Here is a 19553-nt window from a genome sequence, read left to right as displayed (position 1 = left end):
TTTTCCATGTCAATAAAGCATAATGATTTTTAAATATTCTTTGTTTCTTGATTCATTCATATTTATTATTTTTTTTTTGGTTAACCATTTCTCCATTTTTTCATAATACAAAAGGTTTCTTTTAACAGAAACTTCGTTTTATTCACAGATTTACAGGGAACCGCAAGTATTATATTTTGTACAAGAAGGTTTATTTTTTTTTTTAAAAAAAAATAATTGTTTGGCGCAGAAAGCTTGATATTGCTATCGAGATTGACTCGCCTAGCTTTAGCTTTTTGGATGCTGTTGGATGGAAAAGATGTTCACTTTACTTCGAAATATAGAGGTAAAAAGGTCTCACACTGGTGTATGGAAGCGATGGTCTTCTTCCCTAAGTAGTATTTTTACGTATCCTTTGACGGAAACAACAAAACTATCTGTACCTGACGGCTCATCTAAACAGCAAAAGCGCATGGTCTATTGTATCATTAGTTATCGCGGTACAGGGTATGCAGGACTTCAGTATAACAACGCAGCGAAAACAATACAGGAGGAGATCTTTCGTGCTTTCTGTAAGATTGGTGCGATTTCCCGTTTGAACGCAGACAGTCCTCGAAAGGTCCATGTTCGTTCCGCCGCTCGAACAGACAAGGGCGTGCATGCAATTGTAAACGTCTTGGGCCTAAAGTTGTTAGATCATGCTGGCTCTTTCCAGCCTTGGGTCTCGCTGGTCAACAAGCAGCTTCCGGAATCGATTCGTGTTTGGAAAGTTGAAAGGACATTAAATTCATTTTCACCTCACAAGGCCTGTGGTAGCCGTCTTTATGAGTATTGGTTGCCTGCTTTTGCTATCGCGACTCCATCACCCTTTTCTCTAGATTCATTGCTTTTTACAAAGCATTTTCAATCACCTCATGCTTCACAAGAAAGCATCTTGGAAAAAATCCAAAAAACCCACTCTGAGGAAAATGCTGCCTCTTCCCCCTTTCGGATATCTTCCTCAAAGCTGGAATGCTTGAAAGAAGCATGCTCTTTGTTTCAAGGAACACATTCCTTCCATAACTATACTACCCAGAAACCATTTGGAGATTCAAGTGCACGCCGTTATATGCTTCGTGTCTTCATTGACTCCATCCATTATGACAAGTACAACCGTCAGTGGTTAAAGCTCACATTTCATGGCCAGTCTTTTATGAAACATCAAATCCGAAAAATGGTCTCAATTCTTATATATTTGACACGCTCTTACCCGTTTGCAAATCCCTCCCAAATCATCCCAGCAACATTCCAAAACCCTGTTCGTCTTCATATTCCTAAAGCACCCCCTGAGACTCTTCTTCTCGCTGAGCCTATCTTTCATTCTTACCAGAATCGCTGCGAACAATTCAACTACAAGCCTTTGGAATGGTCTTCTTTTAAGGATAATATGACACATTTTGCGAATCATTATCTCCGAACACCCATGCTAGAGAACTTTGTGTTTACAGACTCGTAAGTAAGAACCTATTTAATTTATTATTAACATCATTAGATATACAAAATTTTTCATGTTGCAAAAGCAAGATCGGCTACTTCATGAATTTGCTTTAGCCATACAACAAGCGTCATCTAAAATCGAAAAGTGACTTAATTTTTGATACTATTTTGGAAAATTTCTGTTCTTTTTTTTTTTCGCTCACTGTCCATAGCTAGTTTATCCAAAAACCCGTCTCATAATAGCGACATTAGCTGGTTCCCTCTTTTAATTCTTTTTTATCCTTGGTACCTTGCGTTGTACTCACTCGTAAAACTTTAGTCGGTTGGTAATTAGATGCCTGGGCCAGCCAAGTAGCTGAGGGAGCTGGTATTCCATTTAATAAATGGTTCACTTGTGACAGTAAAGAAGAGTCATTCTTATTCGTTTGTTAGTACATACCCTTTATAGGAAGCTGTAGAATAGTTCAATACTTACACGTATAGCAATGGCACTAGCCCGGCTAAGTCCAAGCTTTCTCGAAATACTAACCTGTGCTTCAGCACCGAGACATACTAATAAACATACCCTTTCGCCTTTTGAATAATAATTCGCATTAGCGATTAGCTGTGGGTAATGTGTAACAAGTATGGATTCAGGATCTTGGAGCACGAAAACGACTCGAGGTAACGAATCTTGATTAGGATGTTGACAGCAATTTTCCAATAGTACGTTGACTTCGTTCAGACCAATCGTCAAACCATGTTTACTGTACTCTTCCTTAGCCGTAGGCAGAGATTGAATTAAGGCCTGGGTTAATTTTTCTTGTGTAGAGGAATCTATATTTACCCTTCCACGATGTTAGCAATGTAACCCAAAACATATTCTTTTTTACCATGGCACATTCAATGGGTTCTCCAAAACAAGCTTTGCCTTTGTTTGTTGTTTCTTCATAATCTCCTAGCACAGGAATTTTGTCAAAAAACTCTGTTTTCTTGTCCTTTGCTTTTCATGCAGTTCGCTATCCTTTGATATCTTCTATAATGATGTGTACGGGAATACAGTATGTAGTAAACAAAAAAGTTGAGATGGTAAAAGTTTTGAATCAGAAAAAAATAAACGAAGCATGTAAATTGCAGTAGCCTCTTTCTTGATATTTACTTTAAGTCGCGAGTTGTGAATCTTTTGGTACGAACGAAATTTGAATCGTGAGGGTCACGAAATGATAAAGGCCAGCTTTTCAATAAAGCTTTGCAAGCTTTCCCAGACAATAGGATAGCGGCGAATTTTCGAAATATTCCCTTTGATCTTAAAAATAAGTACAACCAAAGCGAAAGCAATTAACAAAAGGTTGGTGTTTTTGGGAAACCAGGTAGAATTGTTCTGGAGGAAACCAATCCTTGCAGCCAATTGGGAGCAAAATCTTTTTATACTTGTCAAGGCATTTCTCTCTTTTGTAGCGTCATTGTTAGGGTTGTCTGCTGACAAACTTTCTTTCAGTTTGTGTTGAAACTTTTGCTCAGAAATAAAATTCGAAAGATCCTATAATTTTCATGTTAGTAAAACTCATTAATCTTTATAAATCATAGACTTTACCGCCTCTCCCTTCTGGTAAGGATTCACGAGAAGGGATTCAGCAAGAGGAAATAACTTCCATTCACAGGCTAATTTCACAAGCTGCTCCTCAACTTGGTACCCTCGATCATCTGCGAAAATTTCAGTTTTGAATTTCTCGGCGAGTGAAAGTAACTCAGCTAACTGCTCGCGCGACTCCCACGTTTTTTTTGAACCATAGGTAATTACCCTAGAAAAACTGGTCAGTCAAAGACCTTTTGACAGTAGACATACAATTCATTAAGTAGTGACCTAGGGATTGGACCGTTATGGACTAATTTCAACCATTCTAGTGTTTTCTGCCATGAATGGTTGAGCTCACTCGAAACCTGCAAATATAAACTGCATGCTGAATCGAGATTGCCTTCCTTTGGGCATCCTTCTTGAAAATATGTTTTTAAAATGTGCAAAGAAGAAGGCAGATTTCCTTCAAGGTATAATTTATAGGCGTACCCTACAGGGGAACGATACACAATGGGCGAAGTGATTGAACTCATTTCATGCTATTTATACACGTATTAAAATGAGCAAGGAAATTTTTGCATTCCAACTCTTTCAAAGATTGACCCTCTTTCGTGCCGAATTCAGGCTTGTGTTTACAGTACCTTGTAAATCTTACAGCGAGGTTTCCAAAGAGGTGTAAACAAACGTGGAATGTCAGGTTGGAACAGAAATAACTTGTCAACGTGGTAAAAACGAATAATCTTTCAGACAAACTGAGTCAAAATAAAAGAAATTTTATTATATTGTGATAACAGATTGAAACTGTACCAAAAGGTAGCGTCTATGTTGAAATTTGAAAGACTTTTTGAATGCTTACTTTTGTAATAGGCTTTCCCTATTACAGAACGAAGCGACTTTTATTTCTGATTACAAAAAATTCAAGCTAAAGAGCTTATTGAGAGAAAAAACACCTCTATTCATTAAACCATAGTCATATACTTTGAAATCATAGTTCCCATACGTCAGAGAACAATAGAAATAGAAAGAGCATTACAAACTTAAGCTGTACGTTGAATCAAATGAAAACCACTGTTTGTTTCAACGACTGGACTCAATTCTCCTGGTTGTAGAGCAAAAGCGGCATCCTCAAACGGTTTTTGCATTTCGTTTCTTCCAAAAAATCCCCTAAATACGTAGTTAGCATCTGTATTTACCTACAAAACTTTGAACGTGAGGGCCATTCCCAACTTGCAAGAGCAGCTAGGGAACACCCTCGTTCGTTCAGTAACATACAAATCACCTCCCCGGCGAGCCGAGCTGCAATCTGATTCTTTAGCAGCAAGGTCGTTGACGTTGATGGTACCCTCTTTGATCAGATTGAGGAAATAGTGGATTCGGTTCCAAGCTTCTTCCTTGCTGCGGGTGATATGTTCCTCTCTCCAAGAACTAGGTCGACGACTTTCCCTGTGCTTCACTAGTAAATGACTAACACGGACTTTTGGAGAAGAGGGTGCTTCTAAACCTGTCGTTTTTGGGACAGTGAACTCTCTGTCCATAAACTGGCGCAAAGCATCCATGTTCGTAGACGGCGGAGCCTCCCATAAAGATTCTTGGGTTTGCGGGTTAAAGAAATAAGGACGATTCCTTGATCGTGAAATTTTTAGAATCCAAGGCTCAGGCAATCCGGTGCTTGACATTTTAAATTTGATGAATAACAATTATATTTATGGAACACTAAAAAAGAATTAAATTAATGGAGACAAAAATGTGAAAGTTGAAATGGTTTCGTGGTTGGTATTTTGAAGATGTTTTATTAAACCAATGTAAATAAATAAATTAGTTGCTATGCCAACGTCATATCTGTGGGTTACATGTGTCTTTCATTTATAGAAGGGAAGGGTAATACACAAAGGAGCCCGACCTCGCCAGGAAGTCATCAGCGTGCACAACGTTTGCCAATAGCGTATTTCTCAATAAAAAAAAAAGGAATTAAAAATTGTTTGATTTTTTTCGTTTGCTGTTTATACGGAAAAGGTGGTAGCGAAGGTTCTACTTTGCCTCCAAAATAAAATCCAGATACGCTCTCATTCTTGCAATTGAAACAAACTAAGGCGCGTTCGAAGAATAAAGTCTTTTATACAAACTACTTCAATTTGATGGGTTTTTTGACGCTAGAATGAAAATGCAGAAGAACGAAAAAAAGGCGCGTGATTCCGCAGACGCAATGTTTTCAGATGCAAACGACTCGTTCCCTTTCGAAAAAATCAGCGAAGATATGGTACGTGAATTAGACGGTATTGAAAAAGATATGCTTTTAAAAGAACAAGTGGAAAGTGAAAAAGTTGAAAACGCGAACAAACACGGCAAAGATAATGCATCAGGTCTTTTGGAAAATTGTTTTGCACTTTTACATGCTAAAGATGACACCAGTAAGTTTGTTTCCTTAACAATGCTTGCAAAGCTATTGAATGAAAATCCCAACTTCCTCTTTGCTTTTTGGGAACAAATGGATATGAAGTTTCTCGATCGACTACTAGGATCGAAAAATTATGAATATGCCGATTTGGGAGTTTCCGTGTTGCTCGCCTTTTGCAGTGATGAAAAGATCCTTCGTAGTTCGTTGATGAAAAAACGTATACCAGCTTTGTTGACTTGTGCTTTGCGGCATTACGATCTTTGCATTCCCACAATATGTGCTCTGGCGTCTAATCCACGTTCGGCAAAGTCTCTCTTGTATTACACATCCTTTATTACTAACGAGTTCCCCCTTTCTCAAGCTCTCGAGATCTTGTCATATGGTTTATATGCACTAGACAAGATTCAGCTTTACATGAAACCAATTTTTGAAGGAATAGAGAAGAGAAATGAGTGGAAGGCTCCTGTCACTTCTCAATTTTTTAGAAATCTTTTTGCCCGTTTCCCCGTTCATTTATGGTATTCGGATGAGCTTTGCTGCTATGTTCGACCTCTTATCAAACCTGTTTTGGAGGAATTTGTTACAGAAGAGTCCATTGAAAATGCTTGTGTGCAACTTTTCTCCCTTTTGAAAGCAGTCGGTCCTGATGTAGTAATGGAAGACAATAAAGAATCTTTCCTCTTGGTGATTGGCCGCTGTGCTGCAGAAATTCGTGCAAACTTGGACCTTTTGGTGTCTACTCTTGATGAAAAACAAAAGCACGAGACTCTTTCATATAGTGTGTGTTCATGCTACGAAGTACTTGGAATTTTGATTCACTTTCTTTGCGAAAATTGTGATGAACTTTCTCAAACGATTGAGCCCACCAAATTCTTTCAACTTCAAAACACACTTTCAGAGCTGTTTGGAGATACCATGGAGTTTATTCGTGATGCTTGGGATAATATGAGACATCATGAAAAGTTTGCTGTTCACGTCACAGTGGTTAGCGCAATAGCTACTCTTTGTCTTTGGCTTACGGAAGATGACAGTCAATATAAACAGGCTTCTGGTTTAATGGATGTATTTATGGCACTTTGGAAGTATGGCTGGAAGAATGGAGTTGAGTACGCAAAGTGGATTGGACTGGCTCTTCCCAACATGCTTCAGGAAGAAATCTGTGTTAAGGCATTCAAAAACGTGAAAGGTTGGGAAATTGTATGGGATGATTTCAAGCGTTGCAATCAAGAATTAGAAGCAATGAGCTCAAAGCAAGCTTTATTTGAAGATGTCGCTGAAAATGAAACGGCAACTCAAGCGTTTCAAGACTTATATATTTTGTTAGAAGTGAAATCATTCGTTCCTTCTTCAATTTGGGAACATGAGGTGTTTCGGTCTCCTTTGTGGAAAGATATGTTGAATGATTCCTCATGATTTATATGTTTTTTTTTTGTTTGCTCACTTTTCTTTTACAACCTTTCAAACTGTGTCTTTGAAAGTGTTCGTTCTTTGTCATATTACACCCTGTATAAATTTTTCAATGAATCTGGCCGATCGTATTTAATGGACTTTTTAATGATTTTCTAATAACAAACTACGTTGGCGTGAGCATTTCTTTTAACTGATATTGATATATAAATTTTGATGGAATGACAGTTGTTTGTATAGATTTCTCGTTTCGAAATACTTGATTTTTTAATCTGATGGAATTTTGCATTTCAGTTCTTGAACGATTGCACCTCAGTTTATTGATACACGACACGGATGTTTAGCTTTTTACATTCCTTGATGTTTTAAGAGAAGTGTTTATATTTCCTTTTTGTTTTTTACTTTTTTTACATACTAATGATACATCTTGATTTGTCAAGTAGGACTTGGCAACTGTACAACATACTGCTTTTTTGTTTTTGATACACCTTACTATATGTGAATAATGTTAATTCTGCCTTTTTGTCTTATATACCGCAAGACAATTTTTAATAGTCAGTGTATGTTAAAAATTTGTGTTTTGTAATTCAACATTGGGGAATATGCCATTTTCAATTGTGAGTAATATAGGTACAAGCGTTATTTGTTTCATTTTATCACGTAAACCAATTGATTTATTTTATCACTTCGTTCGTGTACAGTGCAGTAAGATCGAATATGAATTTCGCGTTTTCATGAAGACTTAATTTCTTAAACGGTACAAAGAAAATCAACTGAAAAATGTAAATAATTATGAGACTAGGACAATCATCGACTTCTTTTAATTCATCTTTTATGCTTTTCAGAATCCAAATTGAGCCATTTCTAGTTTTTTTTGGTAAATTGAGCTGAGTTTTTGTTTACATGTCATGATTGTTTATTCTTTTACGACTACACCATCGCACGTAAAAAAATATAACAATAACTTTACAGACTTCGGTATCTTTATTTTCTTTAGCGTCCTTTACGGCGAGAAATTCCGATTTAGCACAAACGACGACGCGTAAAAACAAAAATGGATTCTCAGGTATGAGAGACTGATGAGTGTTTCTTTTATGAACTAACTTTGAAATTGTTAAAGGATCCGAATACCAATCCAGGTTTGTGAACGAGCATGTTGCGTCTCATGTATTCACAATGTCCAACTAACACGTAGAATCAGAAAATGTATATCAACAAAAGATTGCTCGAATTCGAAAAAAAGTGGCAGACGTTGAGAAAGAATGTGTCCAATATGCCATCAAAATTTACCACGTAGAGAAAGACATTCAGAGATATCGATTGGAAACACAAATGCTCAAGAACACGTACAACGAATATATGGGACATCAGAAAGAACCGAAAGAGCACGATCTTCCAGAATCATCAGACAGAGTTGTTCATTCATCATTGGAAGCTTCGGTAAATTATCAAACTATAAATGTGGCAGCTGAATAGGCAACTAACTATGTAGGACTCCAATCCACCTCCAACGCACGACTGAAAGGAACCAGATGCTAAAACAATGTATTAAATGATTATGGGAATAAAATAGAAGACAAAATGCTAGCCAAAGGAAATAGAAATCTAAGTCCGTTATGTAATCTGTGAATTGATGATGCCGTTATAATGAGGCCTAGATTAACGACACCCTCGAATTATCATTCATATAATTTCGATGCCATCTATCAATTCCACTCATCTATCGTCTGAAAAGAAAAGACCTTTTTGATCTTTGATTCTTTACGCGCACAATGATGTAGGCTTTCAAATAATGATTTTATAAAGATAAATACTCAAGAAGCCTATTTTCCATTGAAATTAAATAAATTATTGATAAAACAACCTGTACCCAACTACTTGAAAAACCTCAAATCAACCTGGATCATACAACATTAGCATTAAATTGGGAACGAGTCGAAACGCTCGAAGGGAATATGAACTTACCAAAATGCTAAAGATGGCAATGAGAACAAGTAAAGCCATAAGAATTACAACAATCCATTCTAAGGATTCATCGTGAGTATGCGTGATTTGCTCTTTAAGCATAGACAACAGATCACCAATTACTTCGACACGCTGGTTTAGCAAAGCAACACGCTGATTGATTTCCAAATACGACCTCGCTGCTGTGTAAATAGGCTCAAGCTGCGGTTCTGTCCACATCAACTCAGGACTATCCAAAACGCTTCCCTGTAAATTTATATTAATTCGTAAAATAAATAACTGGCCAACAGCCATCATAATCTCTTCCCGTTTTAATTTGATTCTACCAGACTCGGCAATCATCTGTGGCGTATCCTTGGTAGCATCTATCGTTTCGTTGACGAGCTCCTCGAAAAGAGAAATTTTGACGGATTGTGCAATTGCATGAGATATAGACAAACGAATCATATAATTAGAGGCATCTCTCAGAGCGATAAAGTCATTAAAAATCTATTCTCACAAGTTATTAGTATCATCTGAACAATCAAGCAAATAGCTTACTCTTGGTTGATAAAGATTAGTAACATAATAATTAAACTCTTCAACTTCTATATCATCCATTTCTAAACACGTTAGCTACCACGTTCCGTTCGCTTCATTGAGAGTCAAATCGCCAACACAAAATACAAGATGTCGGACTTCGTTCACATACTTAGTTTTTCAATTTCAAAACGACTCAATTCTCGCAAAAACCGGTGTTCTTCTTCAATAGTATAACCCCATAATACAACCACTCCGTAGCTAAAGCAAAACACTTCTCGAAACAAAGGTTGATTTCTGTCTAACCCTGTTTCAAAAATGTCATTATGGATGGTATCATGGGTTGCAGTGGATCCACCGTTTAAAGATTTCCGATCCGGCTCAATTTCGTCTCCAAGTAGGTCTACAGTTTCCTCGCTACCATAACTGTATGTGCTGTAAATGCTTTAAAATAAAGTGTTAAATAAAAAAGGCATTTTTTTAAGTAGTATTCACTTACCATTCATCAAACTGTTTAGGTCTTGTTTTATGGCTACTCCGACGAGATTGGAAAAACTTGAAAAGCAAGTCTACCCGGAAAGTATCGCATGTGCAATAGGCAGTGACACGAGGCAAATGCTCACGGTGTCGTTTTCCTAGGTATTCTGCATCTTTTCTAGCCGTAGATCCTTCAATATGGGGAAGTTGTGAGTATACTTCACGACCGGTGTCCTGCCGTCTAAAGTCAGCGAATTCTTCTGTTGAAGGTAATAATCTAAGTTTTGCGGCAGTTTTTGTAGACCTTTGAGGCCCAATTCTTGAGCTCATGATCTTGGAAGGGAATGGGTGCTGGGTTACTCCCACAAGTGAATGAGTGAATGTATGAGGGTGGCTGCTTACCCGTAAACCGAAATAAATTCGGTTTACGGGAATGATTTGAGGAAATAGTTGAATCTCAATTAGGTCAATTTGGTCTAGCTAGAAAGTTACATACTTGCACTACTCCGACAAACGAATACCTTTTACAATTGGCAATTCTCACTTTGGTTTATTTACTTCTAGAACAACAAAGAGATTATTATATATACATTTCATCACATGTACCAAGTTATACTCAATAAACTGCTCGCAAGCACCTCAGTTGAAGACTTCACACAGAAAGAATAAACCAAACCATATATAGTTAATAAAGTTAGTGGAAACCCGAGTATGAGGAAGATGCAAGACAAATAAACTCTTTAAATAGTAGACATAAAATCGGACAGATTCAATGATGAAGAGGACTTACTTTCCGCCTCACGCTCCTTTTTCTTAGCCAAGATCCCATTCAATCCTGAGGATCGAATCTTTTGCCGTTGCCTACCTTTCATGTTTTTGGATGTCTTGGTAGTATCCAAGCTTGCGTGTTGAGTACTGGCTTCCTCTGTCTTTTTAGCTTTAGCAGCTTCACCGGCCCGCAAGGCAGCTCTACTTTTATGAATCCTCGCTGGGGCGCCAACAGAAACCTCAAAATTACCACCACAAACATTACAAGCGAGGAACCAGCTTGTTTCCATCCTTGCAACTTGTCCTTTAGGTAAGTCAGACCTTTCTTTTCGATGATGCGAATGCGTCCGGATAGATGCAGTTTTCCCAATTAAAAAGATACTTCCACATTTTTTACACCCATTAAGCAATGTATTTGGTTCCAATTCAAGGTCCCATTCTTCCATTAACCCATAAAATTTGCGTAAATAATGACTCGACAAAGATGGACTAACGGGATACGTAGAAACTGAAATATTTAACAAGTACTGTAATTGTTGACGTTTTGAATCCATCATGAAATCCGCATTTACACTGTTACCAGCTCCTAAATGCCAGAATTTTGCCTAATATTTCTTTCTCATACAAAATCTAGACAGAGATAATATCCCGAAGTCTGTAAAGCCTTTCTTTTTTTTTCCCTTAAGATTGTTCCATGAGTATGGTTCTTGCCAAGTTCCAAACAGTCTTACTCTTGCTCTATACGCATGATGATATTCCAGCTACTCAAGCTACTCATACAAAGGATATCCTCTTATAGGCGTTCTTTGAATGGAAAGCAACTATAGTCAGATCTTTTAATGCTTCAAAACGGATATCTATTCTAGAATTCACCTCAAACGTTACAACATACTACTCAGTTTTACGCATACATATACACTACAATCAACAAAGCACACCAAAAATTAGCCACTCAGGTGTTTTTATGTATTACTTTTTGTTTAGGCAACAAGTTCAACAACACCACCAGCTTGCTTGATCTTCTCCTCAGCTCTGCGGGAGACGTAGCGAGCTTGAACAATAACAGGAGTCTCAGGAAGACGACCCTTACCCAAAACCTTGGCATAACCAGATTGGAGAGTGTTAATCACAGGGGCAACCTCGGTGTTCTTACCCAAGTATTTTTCACGAGTCTCGTTGGGGACCAAAGTCCAGAGACGGTCCAAGTTGACACTAGGGCGCCACAAAGGGTTTCTTAAAAGGTGGTAATGGCGCATACCAACCTTACCAAAGTAACCAGGGTGGTACTTATCCAAGTGAGTACGGAGATGGTGTTGACCACCAGCAAGACCACGACCACCAGGATGCTTCCTGTGCTTTCCGATACGACCGTGACCGGCGGAAACGTGACCACGAAGCTTACGATTCTTAGCAAGATGAGTAGGCATTTTAATGTCCTGTGGTGAGTTGATTTGGTAAAATACAGATTTTCGGTTATGTTGGTATAAGCCAAAACAAGTCACATACCCTACCCTAACACAGTGTTTAAAGTAACCAAAACTCACAGAAGTAACATAAACACCCGTTTTCTATGTCTAAATTTTTTAGTCTATGTGGGAAATAAATCATGTAAACGAATTTCATATGAGATACAAAAGATACTTTAAATAGAATAACAATAAAGTTAATCGTAAATTGAGAAGTACGGCTTACGGAGCTGTGGAGGCAGGTAGAGCGCTTGAAGATTTAACAGGATCACTTAAACGAAAAACGACGACATCATCATCAAATGCAATTTGACCCATGTCTTGTGGTGTAATGAATATGAACTGCTTTTCGGAGGAGTCTTTCGCTGAATCGACCATCATACGGATACTCACAAGTCGATTGACAGCGTCCATAAAAACATCAAACTCGTCCAAACATCGTAGAGGACAACTCATTGCTTCCCATATGGATAATAGCATGCAAATGGTAGCAAACGATTTTTCACCACCTGATAAACCTTGGACACTGACTTGAGACAATGTTTGACGGTCTCGAGATACCGACAAATTTCTGTTGGCGGGATATACTCTGGGCTCTAAGAATTCATCTTGATGTCGAATAACCAATTTCCCTGTAAAGTTTCTTTGACTCAAATAAAGCTCGAATAATTCCTTGGTACGCAGCGTAATTAGCTTTCTAAACTTAACCCACATTTCATTTCTCTTCCTCAAAGTCTCTTCCAGTGACTCCAAAAGCGACTGTAATTTTGTTACCAATAACTTAGAACGATCGTGTTCTTCTTTTGCTTTCAAATAATCTTCAGCTGCTTGCTCTACAGATATGCCGGTCCGATTTCGCCATTCCGTAATTTGAAGCTGTAGTCTTTCAATTTCATTATCCAGTTCCGTCGGTGTATGCGTCACGGGAACCCGTTCGCATCGAGTAGCCGCTTTCGCACTGTACTCGGCTACTACTTGGGAACAGCGTATCCGTTTAGCCTCTTTTTCTCGCATTTCATTCAACAAATGATCGGACTTATTCACGTATTCCTCTTGTGCCATTTCCAGTCTCGTTTTTTCGTCCCTAATTTGATCAATTTCGGCTTGCTGCAATGCCAATTTTTGATTTTCACTTTGAATTTTTTCCTTAAACATCTCAATTTCATCTATAACAGGCCTTTGCTCCTCCCTTATCCTTCGCTCTTCATCTTTAGCATCTTGAAGTTGGCCAACGTAACTTTCTAATTCTTTTTCAGTCTCTGTAATTTTTCTTTCAAGACTTTGAATTTTCTCAGTGTCCAGCACCGAGGTTTCCACTGATTCCAAGGCATTAACCTGCCTCCGCGTATCCAAAATTTCTCTTTTAATCACCTCAATCTTCTCAATAACAATTTGTTCTTCCCTTTTGTACTTTCCCTGTTCTTGCTTCGCAGCAAGAAGATCATTATTAGCATTATCGTAAAGCTGTTTAAGGTTCTCGAGCTGTTCTTTTTCTCGCCTAGAGTCCATTGAACCGGAGCCACCAATTCTTGGTGGTCGGTTCCACGGTGTAACCTTGGATATACCTGACGATCGTTGGTTACTTACTATACGGAATCCAAAACCTTTACTTCTAGGGTCCAGCGCATAACATTGAGTCACATTTAGAACACCACTTTTCATGTATGTTTCGGCTTCTTTTCTGTCCTCAATTAAAAGCATCTTTTCGATTCCCAAATGATTAATCAATGTATGTAGTACCTCATCGTCTTCAAAGCGAATTGCTTGAAGAACAGTGGAGTAGGGAGTGACTGGTTCTCCAAGAGAATAATCAAAGGGATCATAACGGCCTACAACAACAGTAGCGTTACAGTTAGCACGACGCATTAATTCTTTTAGAATTAGTTGGTCATGATGAGTCCGTACAATAAAACCATTTATTACATTTCCCAATATTCTCTCAATAGTGAGATGCCATTTTTCTTCTTTTACAGTCATAAATCGACCCATAGGTCCCTTGGGGGGATGTTGAAATCGAGTTTCTCGAGTTATTAATCGTAGCAGATACGGTATATTCTTACCAAACGCTGTCAACTTGTCTCTCTGGACCTCCTCCATGACGCGAATCTTTTCGGCTTGATTGGACACCTGTTTAGCTAAAGCATCCTTTTTATCAAGAAGAGAAGACAGGTTACCTTCCTTTTCAAAAACAGTCGTATGAAGCTCATTCCTTTTGGATTCCAATTCAACCGCTTGTTCACTTAAATTGGCAATCTGCCTTTGTAAAGTAGAAATCTCATCGAGCCTTCGTTGGTGATCGGAGACATCATCAGTATTTTGGCGTTCGCGTTCACTAGCTAGCTGATCCTTGTAAATCTGAAGACAGTTTCTCGCAGCATTTATACTGTTTTGAATATCCCTTTTCTGTATGTCCACATCACTCATTTCCGACCGGTGTGCCTCGAAGGTTTTAATTACGTTTTCAAATTTTGCTTTGGTTTCTGTAATAGAGGTTTTGAGACTCTCCATAGCCTGATTTTTCACTAAAATCCTTTCATCAAATTCACTGAATTTTTTAACGTACGAATTCCTTTCTTCATGACATTGGTTAACACGAGCTTCCGCTGCCCGTACCTCTTCTTCAGTACCCAAAAGTTCCTTTTCGACTTCAACAACTAATGCCCAAGCCATTTCCTCTTTCTTCTTTTCCAAAATATTATGAAGATTCTCTGTTTCACGGGACTGGTCCCATTTGGTTTTACATTCTTCTTCCTTCTTGGCTAACTGGAGGAGACCAGACTTTTTTCCATCCAAAGCATTTTTTGTATGATATAAACTTTGTTCGATCAAAGAATAATTGTCCTCCAATTGCTTGAGTTGGATTCCTTTCATAAAGAGCTGGTATTTTTCCTTTGGGCTCGAGTTTCCTAAGAATTGACGCGCCGTGTCTTGTGTTAAAATGTTCATAGGATTGTCTATTTGAAGTCCCATGTGATCACAAATACTATCCAACTCTTCACGTTTCGTAGAAATAACGGTATCATCGTGACCCCGAAGCTTATATTCACTAGAGCCTTCCCGACGGATGGTACGTTCAATGGTAATAGAATCACCATAGACGTTCCTTTGATATGCCTCAAATCCTCTATTGCTAATGGTAACGGATATCCTTGCGAAGCTTTTACCTTGCTTGATCAGACTCTTCATGTTCGGAGCACGATTGGTGCTAGAGGCTTTCGCTCCTAGACAAACAGTAAGTCCAGTTAAGATTGCACTTTTTCCACTTCCATTGTGGCCAATAACGAAGTTGATCCTTGAGCCAAAACTTATACGCAACGAGTCATGACACATAAAATTAATAAGATGAATGCTTTCTATTACTCCGACACGGTTTTCAAACTGAGGATTCGGTTGAGTTTCTCCTTGAAAAGCATCTTCGCCAATGGAATCTATAGTATCATTTCTGGATAGTTCGGTCGAAGCAAATCTTTGAAGTGCTTTTGTTTTTATAGAAGAATCCTGTTCATGTTCAATACGTCTTCTTTTTGAATCTTTCTAATGATTTCCAGTTAATATAATCCTGAATTTCGCAGGGTAAATTAAACATACCGCATTAAGAGGTTCAGGAGAAGAAGAAGAGGAACGGCGTGTTCCATGGGTGCTGCCTTCAAATTCAGTTTCTAATTCATTCCCCAAATATAGAGAATCACCTTCCTGCTCTGAACTCATGAAAAGTTGCCCAAAAAGGACGACTCAAAAATCGTGTATGAGGATATCGCAAGATTCGCTTCTATGATAAGAGAAACGAGCCTCAAATGAAGAAAAGGAAAGTAATAAATGCAAGATTAAAAGGTTTAATCGGGATTTCTTGTCACACAGTGACTATGTAGGAAAAAGAATGGTGTTTGGAAATGAATAGGTTTAATTACGACGCGTTCGCAAATTCGATTATACTCTTCGTCCAACACAAACACGAAAAGACGGATGTTTTTTAATTAGAATACTAGTATTAGTGCTAAAGTATATATTCTGACTCCATAAATTTTTTGCTAAATTGTCTTGCCTGATTTTTATGACGAAATGGAAACCTCCAAGGAAACATACTGAATACGGCAATTCTTTAAATATATAGTACGAAATTGATTCTGATGAATGAATCTCTCGCCAATGTATAAAGGGACATTTCAATGGACCTTTCCTTGCTACTCTCCCAGAACTTCTCAATCTACATAATTAATATAAAAGACTTATTTGACATAAAGATAAAAAAGGACACTTTGACTTTACATTTAAAACAAGCATCATTATATTGATGCTAGAAAGGAGAGCGATCCTATATTACGAACCCAACACATTTGAAACATTTTCTTTCCAGGAACTCAATTGAGGAAGAATGTACTTCTATGAGGCTTAATCAAAGCATTTTGATTAAAATATCCATTATAATTTATATCTATTGGAATACACCTTGTATCGGCAGCAAGTTTGCGAAATTACCATGCCATTGAATTTACTGAAACACAAAAGCTGGAATGGTAGGATATTTGAGATTCATACTCCAATAATTTTATGTTAACTTGTGTAATTAGTATACAGCGAAAAAAATGTAGAGCGTGTTCGCCGTGACGAAGAGTTGGCTCGAATTTCGGACGGACAACTAGCTAAGCGGGTAAACGAGCGTGTAGTCCACTTATACATAATTCTAATTACAATGTTTCATAGGACTCGGAAAACAAACTTCGAAGACTGAGAGGCTTGACGGAATTGCCGGATTTTATGCCGGGACCAAAGGGCAAATTTGCAAATTTTTGGGAGCAAGAGGAGAAAAGAGTATGTTTACTATAAATGGTTCTTACGTCTTCTAGATTCTAACAATGTGAAAATTAGGAACATGATCGTCAGGAGCTTTACAGAAAGCACGGACACGAGATTGAAGTTATGAAAGAAAAGCATGGACTAGGTATGTATTCGTGTTAATTTTATTGCCTTATTAACTAATTGTTTAAGGACCTCTTCCATGGTATATGCAACAGAACTCAGAATCAACGGAAAATTCGACATCGACGACCATAAAGAGATCGGTCCGTGACGATCCTATGTCGCTTGTAAATTCTCTTCTTACAGAGAAAAACGGTTTTGATGAAAAAAATAAAAAAGAAAAGGCATACAAAAGAAAGGAAAGACACAAATCTAAACGAAGTTCGCCGAAAGAGCATGGATCTCTATCTCACAAGCACGGAATTTCAAAAAGACGTCGGCACCATGAAACATAATGTTAGGATTGTCAAAATATTACCTTTAAAAAGCACAACTGTAGAAAAAAGCGAGCTTTTATCACCCAATGTTCACTTTGCCAAAAGCCGATTGACCAACTTCGTATTGGTATTGCATACGACTAAAATTCACCATGTAATGTGCTGTCAATAGTCCATTCTTATGGTTTTGATATTTGTTCTGCTTAAAAGCAAAACATATGCATATCACTTTGCTTGAAAGATTGCCTTTTACAAGGTTGTATACTTACTCTGCTTTTGGGCAACTCAACCATAAACACTGGAAATAGGGATCTCACCTTATTATACTACTTAGTATATCTTGTCAAGTAAAGCCTCTCATAATGCAAAAGGCCAATGCTGCTTTACTATACAAATGAAAGAGAATGACTTCCTAATAATTCTGATGGCTAGGAATTTTTTTCCATTTATCAGAGATTAAACATTGTATGCTCTGCTTTGTCAAGTATGAGCAGCAACGCTCAACAGCTTGGGATTGCCGAAAGACCCTTAAATCCCCAAACTCAGAAGCGATACATCATTGAAACCTTTTCTATCCAGTTGTTTGTTTGTGAACTGAAAAAAGTTTAGCCAGCGGTGATAAATTTAAGAGGTATCCGGTAAACAAAAGAATGGAATTGCAAATTTGTAGTTTAAGGAAGATACCACAAGAGTTCCATGAGAACAACTTATTGAACTCTTCTCATTCAAGGGCTCGAATCTTTTACTTACCTCTGTCATCCGTTGATTCTGCGGATCCACTGTGCATTGATAGTGTTTCTGTGCGCTTTATACAAGTGCCATATTGTTTATAGGGTCCCCCAACTAACTTTTTGTTATGCTCAGTGCATTTTCCCACAAGGTATATAGTTTGCTTCTTGGCTTCGAATCTGCATTATTGAAGTTTGTTTACATTTTGTAATACAGCAACTCGTTAGTCTAATGGTCATAAGACTATAATTATTATTCAAACTATATGTACCAGAAATTATAATACGTATAATATAAGCGAGGTCTTTGATAATGACGTGCATAAAGTTGTACGTTTTCAACTCGCATAACGCTTGATTTCTTTTTCCGTCTACTATAAGTGTTTGTTGGAACAAAATAAAGAGGCATTAACGATGGCAGATCTCTACGTAAAGGATTATACAAACACAAAGGGAGCTCCCGTAGCAAGGCTTTTATTCATTCATGGTTTTGGAGAACACACAAACCTTTATCCTGAATTCTTTGAATTTTTGAATCAACGAAATATTGAAGTGTTTTCTTTTGATCAGAGAGGATTTGGCCGCTCGAAACAATCTCCAAAACTCCAGGGTTGTACCGGTGGTTGGAAGAAACAACTTCCTGACATTGATTACCATGTACAACGTGCAAGCGACACCGATCTTCCTTTATTCTTGATGGGTCATTCAATGGGTGGTGGTTTGTCACTTCAATATGGTATTTCAGGTGCTCATCGCAAGAATTTAAAAGGTGTTGTTGCTCAAGCCCCTATGTTGCAAAGTCATCCTGATACGAAACCCAACTATCTAGTGTACAAATCGTAAGTGTTTGATTTATTCGCAAAGCAAAGTACTTAGATATTATTTAGCCTTTCCGCAGTTAGCAGAATTATGCCAAATTTCACGTGGAATACTAAGATTATGGAGACGAAAAAGGGAACTAGAGACCAGGGAATGATGGATCGAATTCTTAGTGATCCTCTTACCTCATCAGTTGGTTCCCTTGAAACGTTGCGCGATCTTATCAATTGGTACGGATACTCAATATAATCGTCTGTATTCTTGCTGACATTTCCATTTAGTGCTCAGCAAACACTCGACGAAGCTAATCGATTTCATTTGCCTCTTCTCATTGCTCATGGCACTGACGACAATATTAACCTCTATGATGCGTCCCAGGAATTTTATGAGCATGTTGGTACGAAGGACAAAACTTTTCTGTCTCTTCCTGATTGCCAACATTCACGTAAGTGTGCTAATATGCTTTTTTTCATTTTATATATTGAAGAAATCTAATAAATAATTCTTTAGTCAATATTGAGCAAGAACCTGATAGGACCCTCTATCTAAATCAAGTCTGTGATTGGATTCACAAACATGCAAGCTTTGGAAATCCTACACCTACAACTTCCGCTCCCAGTGCTACTATTGCTTCTGATATGAAGTCTACCGCTTAAATCATTTGCGACGATTTTTTTGGTACTCCGTACCAACTTCTCTTTGTAGCACTTGCATAAGTAGTATCATTTTCATAATGACCTCAAGAACCTTAATCAATTTTATTTG

At 37.9% G+C, this 19553-nt stretch overlaps 12 protein-coding genes across 12 annotated transcripts; 5 read left to right on the top strand and 7 right to left on the bottom strand.

The window, feature by feature from the left end:
- Positions 1 to 289: 289 nt before the first annotated feature.
- Positions 290 to 1604, top strand: pus3 (tRNA pseudouridine synthase Pus3; the record flags this gene model as incomplete). Its single annotated transcript, XM_056183119.1, has 2 exons — positions 290 to 1470; positions 1511 to 1604. 2 exons carry the CDS (start codon positions 290 to 292, stop codon positions 1602 to 1604), a joined length of 1275 nt encoding a protein of 424 aa, XP_056039589.1.
- A 99-nt stretch (positions 1605 to 1703) lies between these two features.
- On the bottom strand, positions 1704 to 2386 carry pop23 (RNase P and RNase MRP subunit Pop23; the record flags this gene model as incomplete). The annotated part of the gene is made up of 3 exons (XM_056183118.1): positions 1704 to 1871; positions 1931 to 2282; positions 2328 to 2386. The coding sequence occupies 3 exons, from the start codon at positions 2384 to 2386 to the stop codon at positions 1704 to 1706; spliced, it is 579 nt and encodes a 192-aa protein (XP_056039477.1).
- Positions 2387 to 2647: 261 nt separating this feature from the next.
- SOMG_04330 (Schizosaccharomyces specific protein) lies at positions 2648 to 3543 on the bottom strand (the record flags this gene model as incomplete). Its single annotated transcript, XM_056183117.1, has 3 exons — positions 2648 to 2974; positions 3029 to 3236; positions 3281 to 3543. 3 exons carry the CDS (start codon positions 3541 to 3543, stop codon positions 2648 to 2650), a joined length of 798 nt encoding a protein of 265 aa, XP_056039479.1.
- Positions 3544 to 4047: 504 nt separating this feature from the next.
- On the bottom strand, positions 4048 to 4686 carry pin1 (peptidyl-prolyl cis-trans isomerase Pin1; the record flags this gene model as incomplete). Its single annotated transcript, XM_056183116.1, has 2 exons — positions 4048 to 4174; positions 4283 to 4686. 2 exons carry the CDS (start codon positions 4684 to 4686, stop codon positions 4048 to 4050), a joined length of 531 nt encoding a protein of 176 aa, XP_056039463.1.
- Positions 4687 to 5165: 479 nt separating this feature from the next.
- Positions 5166 to 6818, top strand: SOMG_04328 (Armadillo-type fold protein; the record flags this gene model as incomplete). Its single annotated transcript, XM_056183115.1, has 1 exon — positions 5166 to 6818. One exon carries the CDS (start codon positions 5166 to 5168, stop codon positions 6816 to 6818), a length of 1653 nt encoding a protein of 550 aa, XP_056039451.1.
- Positions 6819 to 7866: 1048 nt separating this feature from the next.
- On the top strand, positions 7867 to 8334 carry hap2 (Ino80 complex HMG box protein Hap2; the record flags this gene model as incomplete). Its single annotated transcript, XM_056183114.1, has 4 exons — positions 7867 to 7878; positions 7933 to 7951; positions 8008 to 8252; positions 8305 to 8334. The coding sequence occupies 4 exons, from the start codon at positions 7867 to 7869 to the stop codon at positions 8332 to 8334; spliced, it is 306 nt and encodes a 101-aa protein (XP_056039430.1).
- Positions 8335 to 8686: 352 nt separating this feature from the next.
- On the bottom strand, positions 8687 to 10103 carry sif2 (mitochondrial protein; the record flags this gene model as incomplete). Its single annotated transcript, XM_056183113.1, has 5 exons — positions 8687 to 8710; positions 8778 to 9266; positions 9318 to 9379; positions 9469 to 9740; positions 9796 to 10103. 5 exons carry the CDS (start codon positions 10101 to 10103, stop codon positions 8687 to 8689), a joined length of 1155 nt encoding a protein of 384 aa, XP_056039842.1.
- Positions 10104 to 10513: 410 nt separating this feature from the next.
- On the bottom strand, positions 10514 to 11098 carry rpp21 (RNase MRP subunit Rpp21; the record flags this gene model as incomplete). The annotated part of the gene is made up of 1 exon (XM_056183112.1): positions 10514 to 11098. One exon carries the CDS (start codon positions 11096 to 11098, stop codon positions 10514 to 10516), a length of 585 nt encoding a protein of 194 aa, XP_056039519.1.
- Positions 11099 to 11521: 423 nt separating this feature from the next.
- On the bottom strand, positions 11522 to 11968 carry rpl2802 (60S ribosomal protein L27/L28; the record flags this gene model as incomplete). The annotated part of the gene is made up of 1 exon (XM_056183877.1): positions 11522 to 11968. One exon carries the CDS (start codon positions 11966 to 11968, stop codon positions 11522 to 11524), a length of 447 nt encoding a protein of 148 aa, XP_056038900.1.
- Positions 11969 to 12229: 261 nt separating this feature from the next.
- On the bottom strand, positions 12230 to 15715 carry smc6 (Smc5-6 complex SMC P-loop ATPase subunit Smc6; the record flags this gene model as incomplete). Its single annotated transcript, XM_056183111.1, has 2 exons — positions 12230 to 15541; positions 15596 to 15715. 2 exons carry the CDS (start codon positions 15713 to 15715, stop codon positions 12230 to 12232), a joined length of 3432 nt encoding a protein of 1143 aa, XP_056039646.1.
- A 769-nt stretch (positions 15716 to 16484) lies between these two features.
- SOMG_04323 (leukocyte receptor 1-like protein) lies at positions 16485 to 17259 on the top strand (the record flags this gene model as incomplete). The annotated part of the gene is made up of 5 exons (XM_056183110.1): positions 16485 to 16521; positions 16576 to 16655; positions 16709 to 16816; positions 16874 to 16946; positions 16994 to 17259. The coding sequence occupies 5 exons, from the start codon at positions 16485 to 16487 to the stop codon at positions 17257 to 17259; spliced, it is 564 nt and encodes a 187-aa protein (XP_056039663.1).
- A 1124-nt stretch (positions 17260 to 18383) lies between these two features.
- Positions 18384 to 19444, top strand: mgl1 (mitochondrial acylglycerol lipase Mgl1; the record flags this gene model as incomplete). Its single annotated transcript, XM_056183109.1, has 4 exons — positions 18384 to 18808; positions 18857 to 19018; positions 19070 to 19233; positions 19299 to 19444. 4 exons carry the CDS (start codon positions 18384 to 18386, stop codon positions 19442 to 19444), a joined length of 897 nt encoding a protein of 298 aa, XP_056039107.1.
- Positions 19445 to 19553: the final 109 nt, after the last annotated feature.

The sequence above is a fragment of the Schizosaccharomyces osmophilus genome, chromosome 3 (assembly GCF_027921745.1).
Source record: "Schizosaccharomyces osmophilus chromosome 3, complete sequence".
Taxonomy (NCBI): Eukaryota; Fungi; Ascomycota; class Schizosaccharomycetes; order Schizosaccharomycetales; family Schizosaccharomycetaceae; genus Schizosaccharomyces; species Schizosaccharomyces osmophilus.
This window is presented reverse-complemented; position numbering and strand designations above follow the sequence as displayed.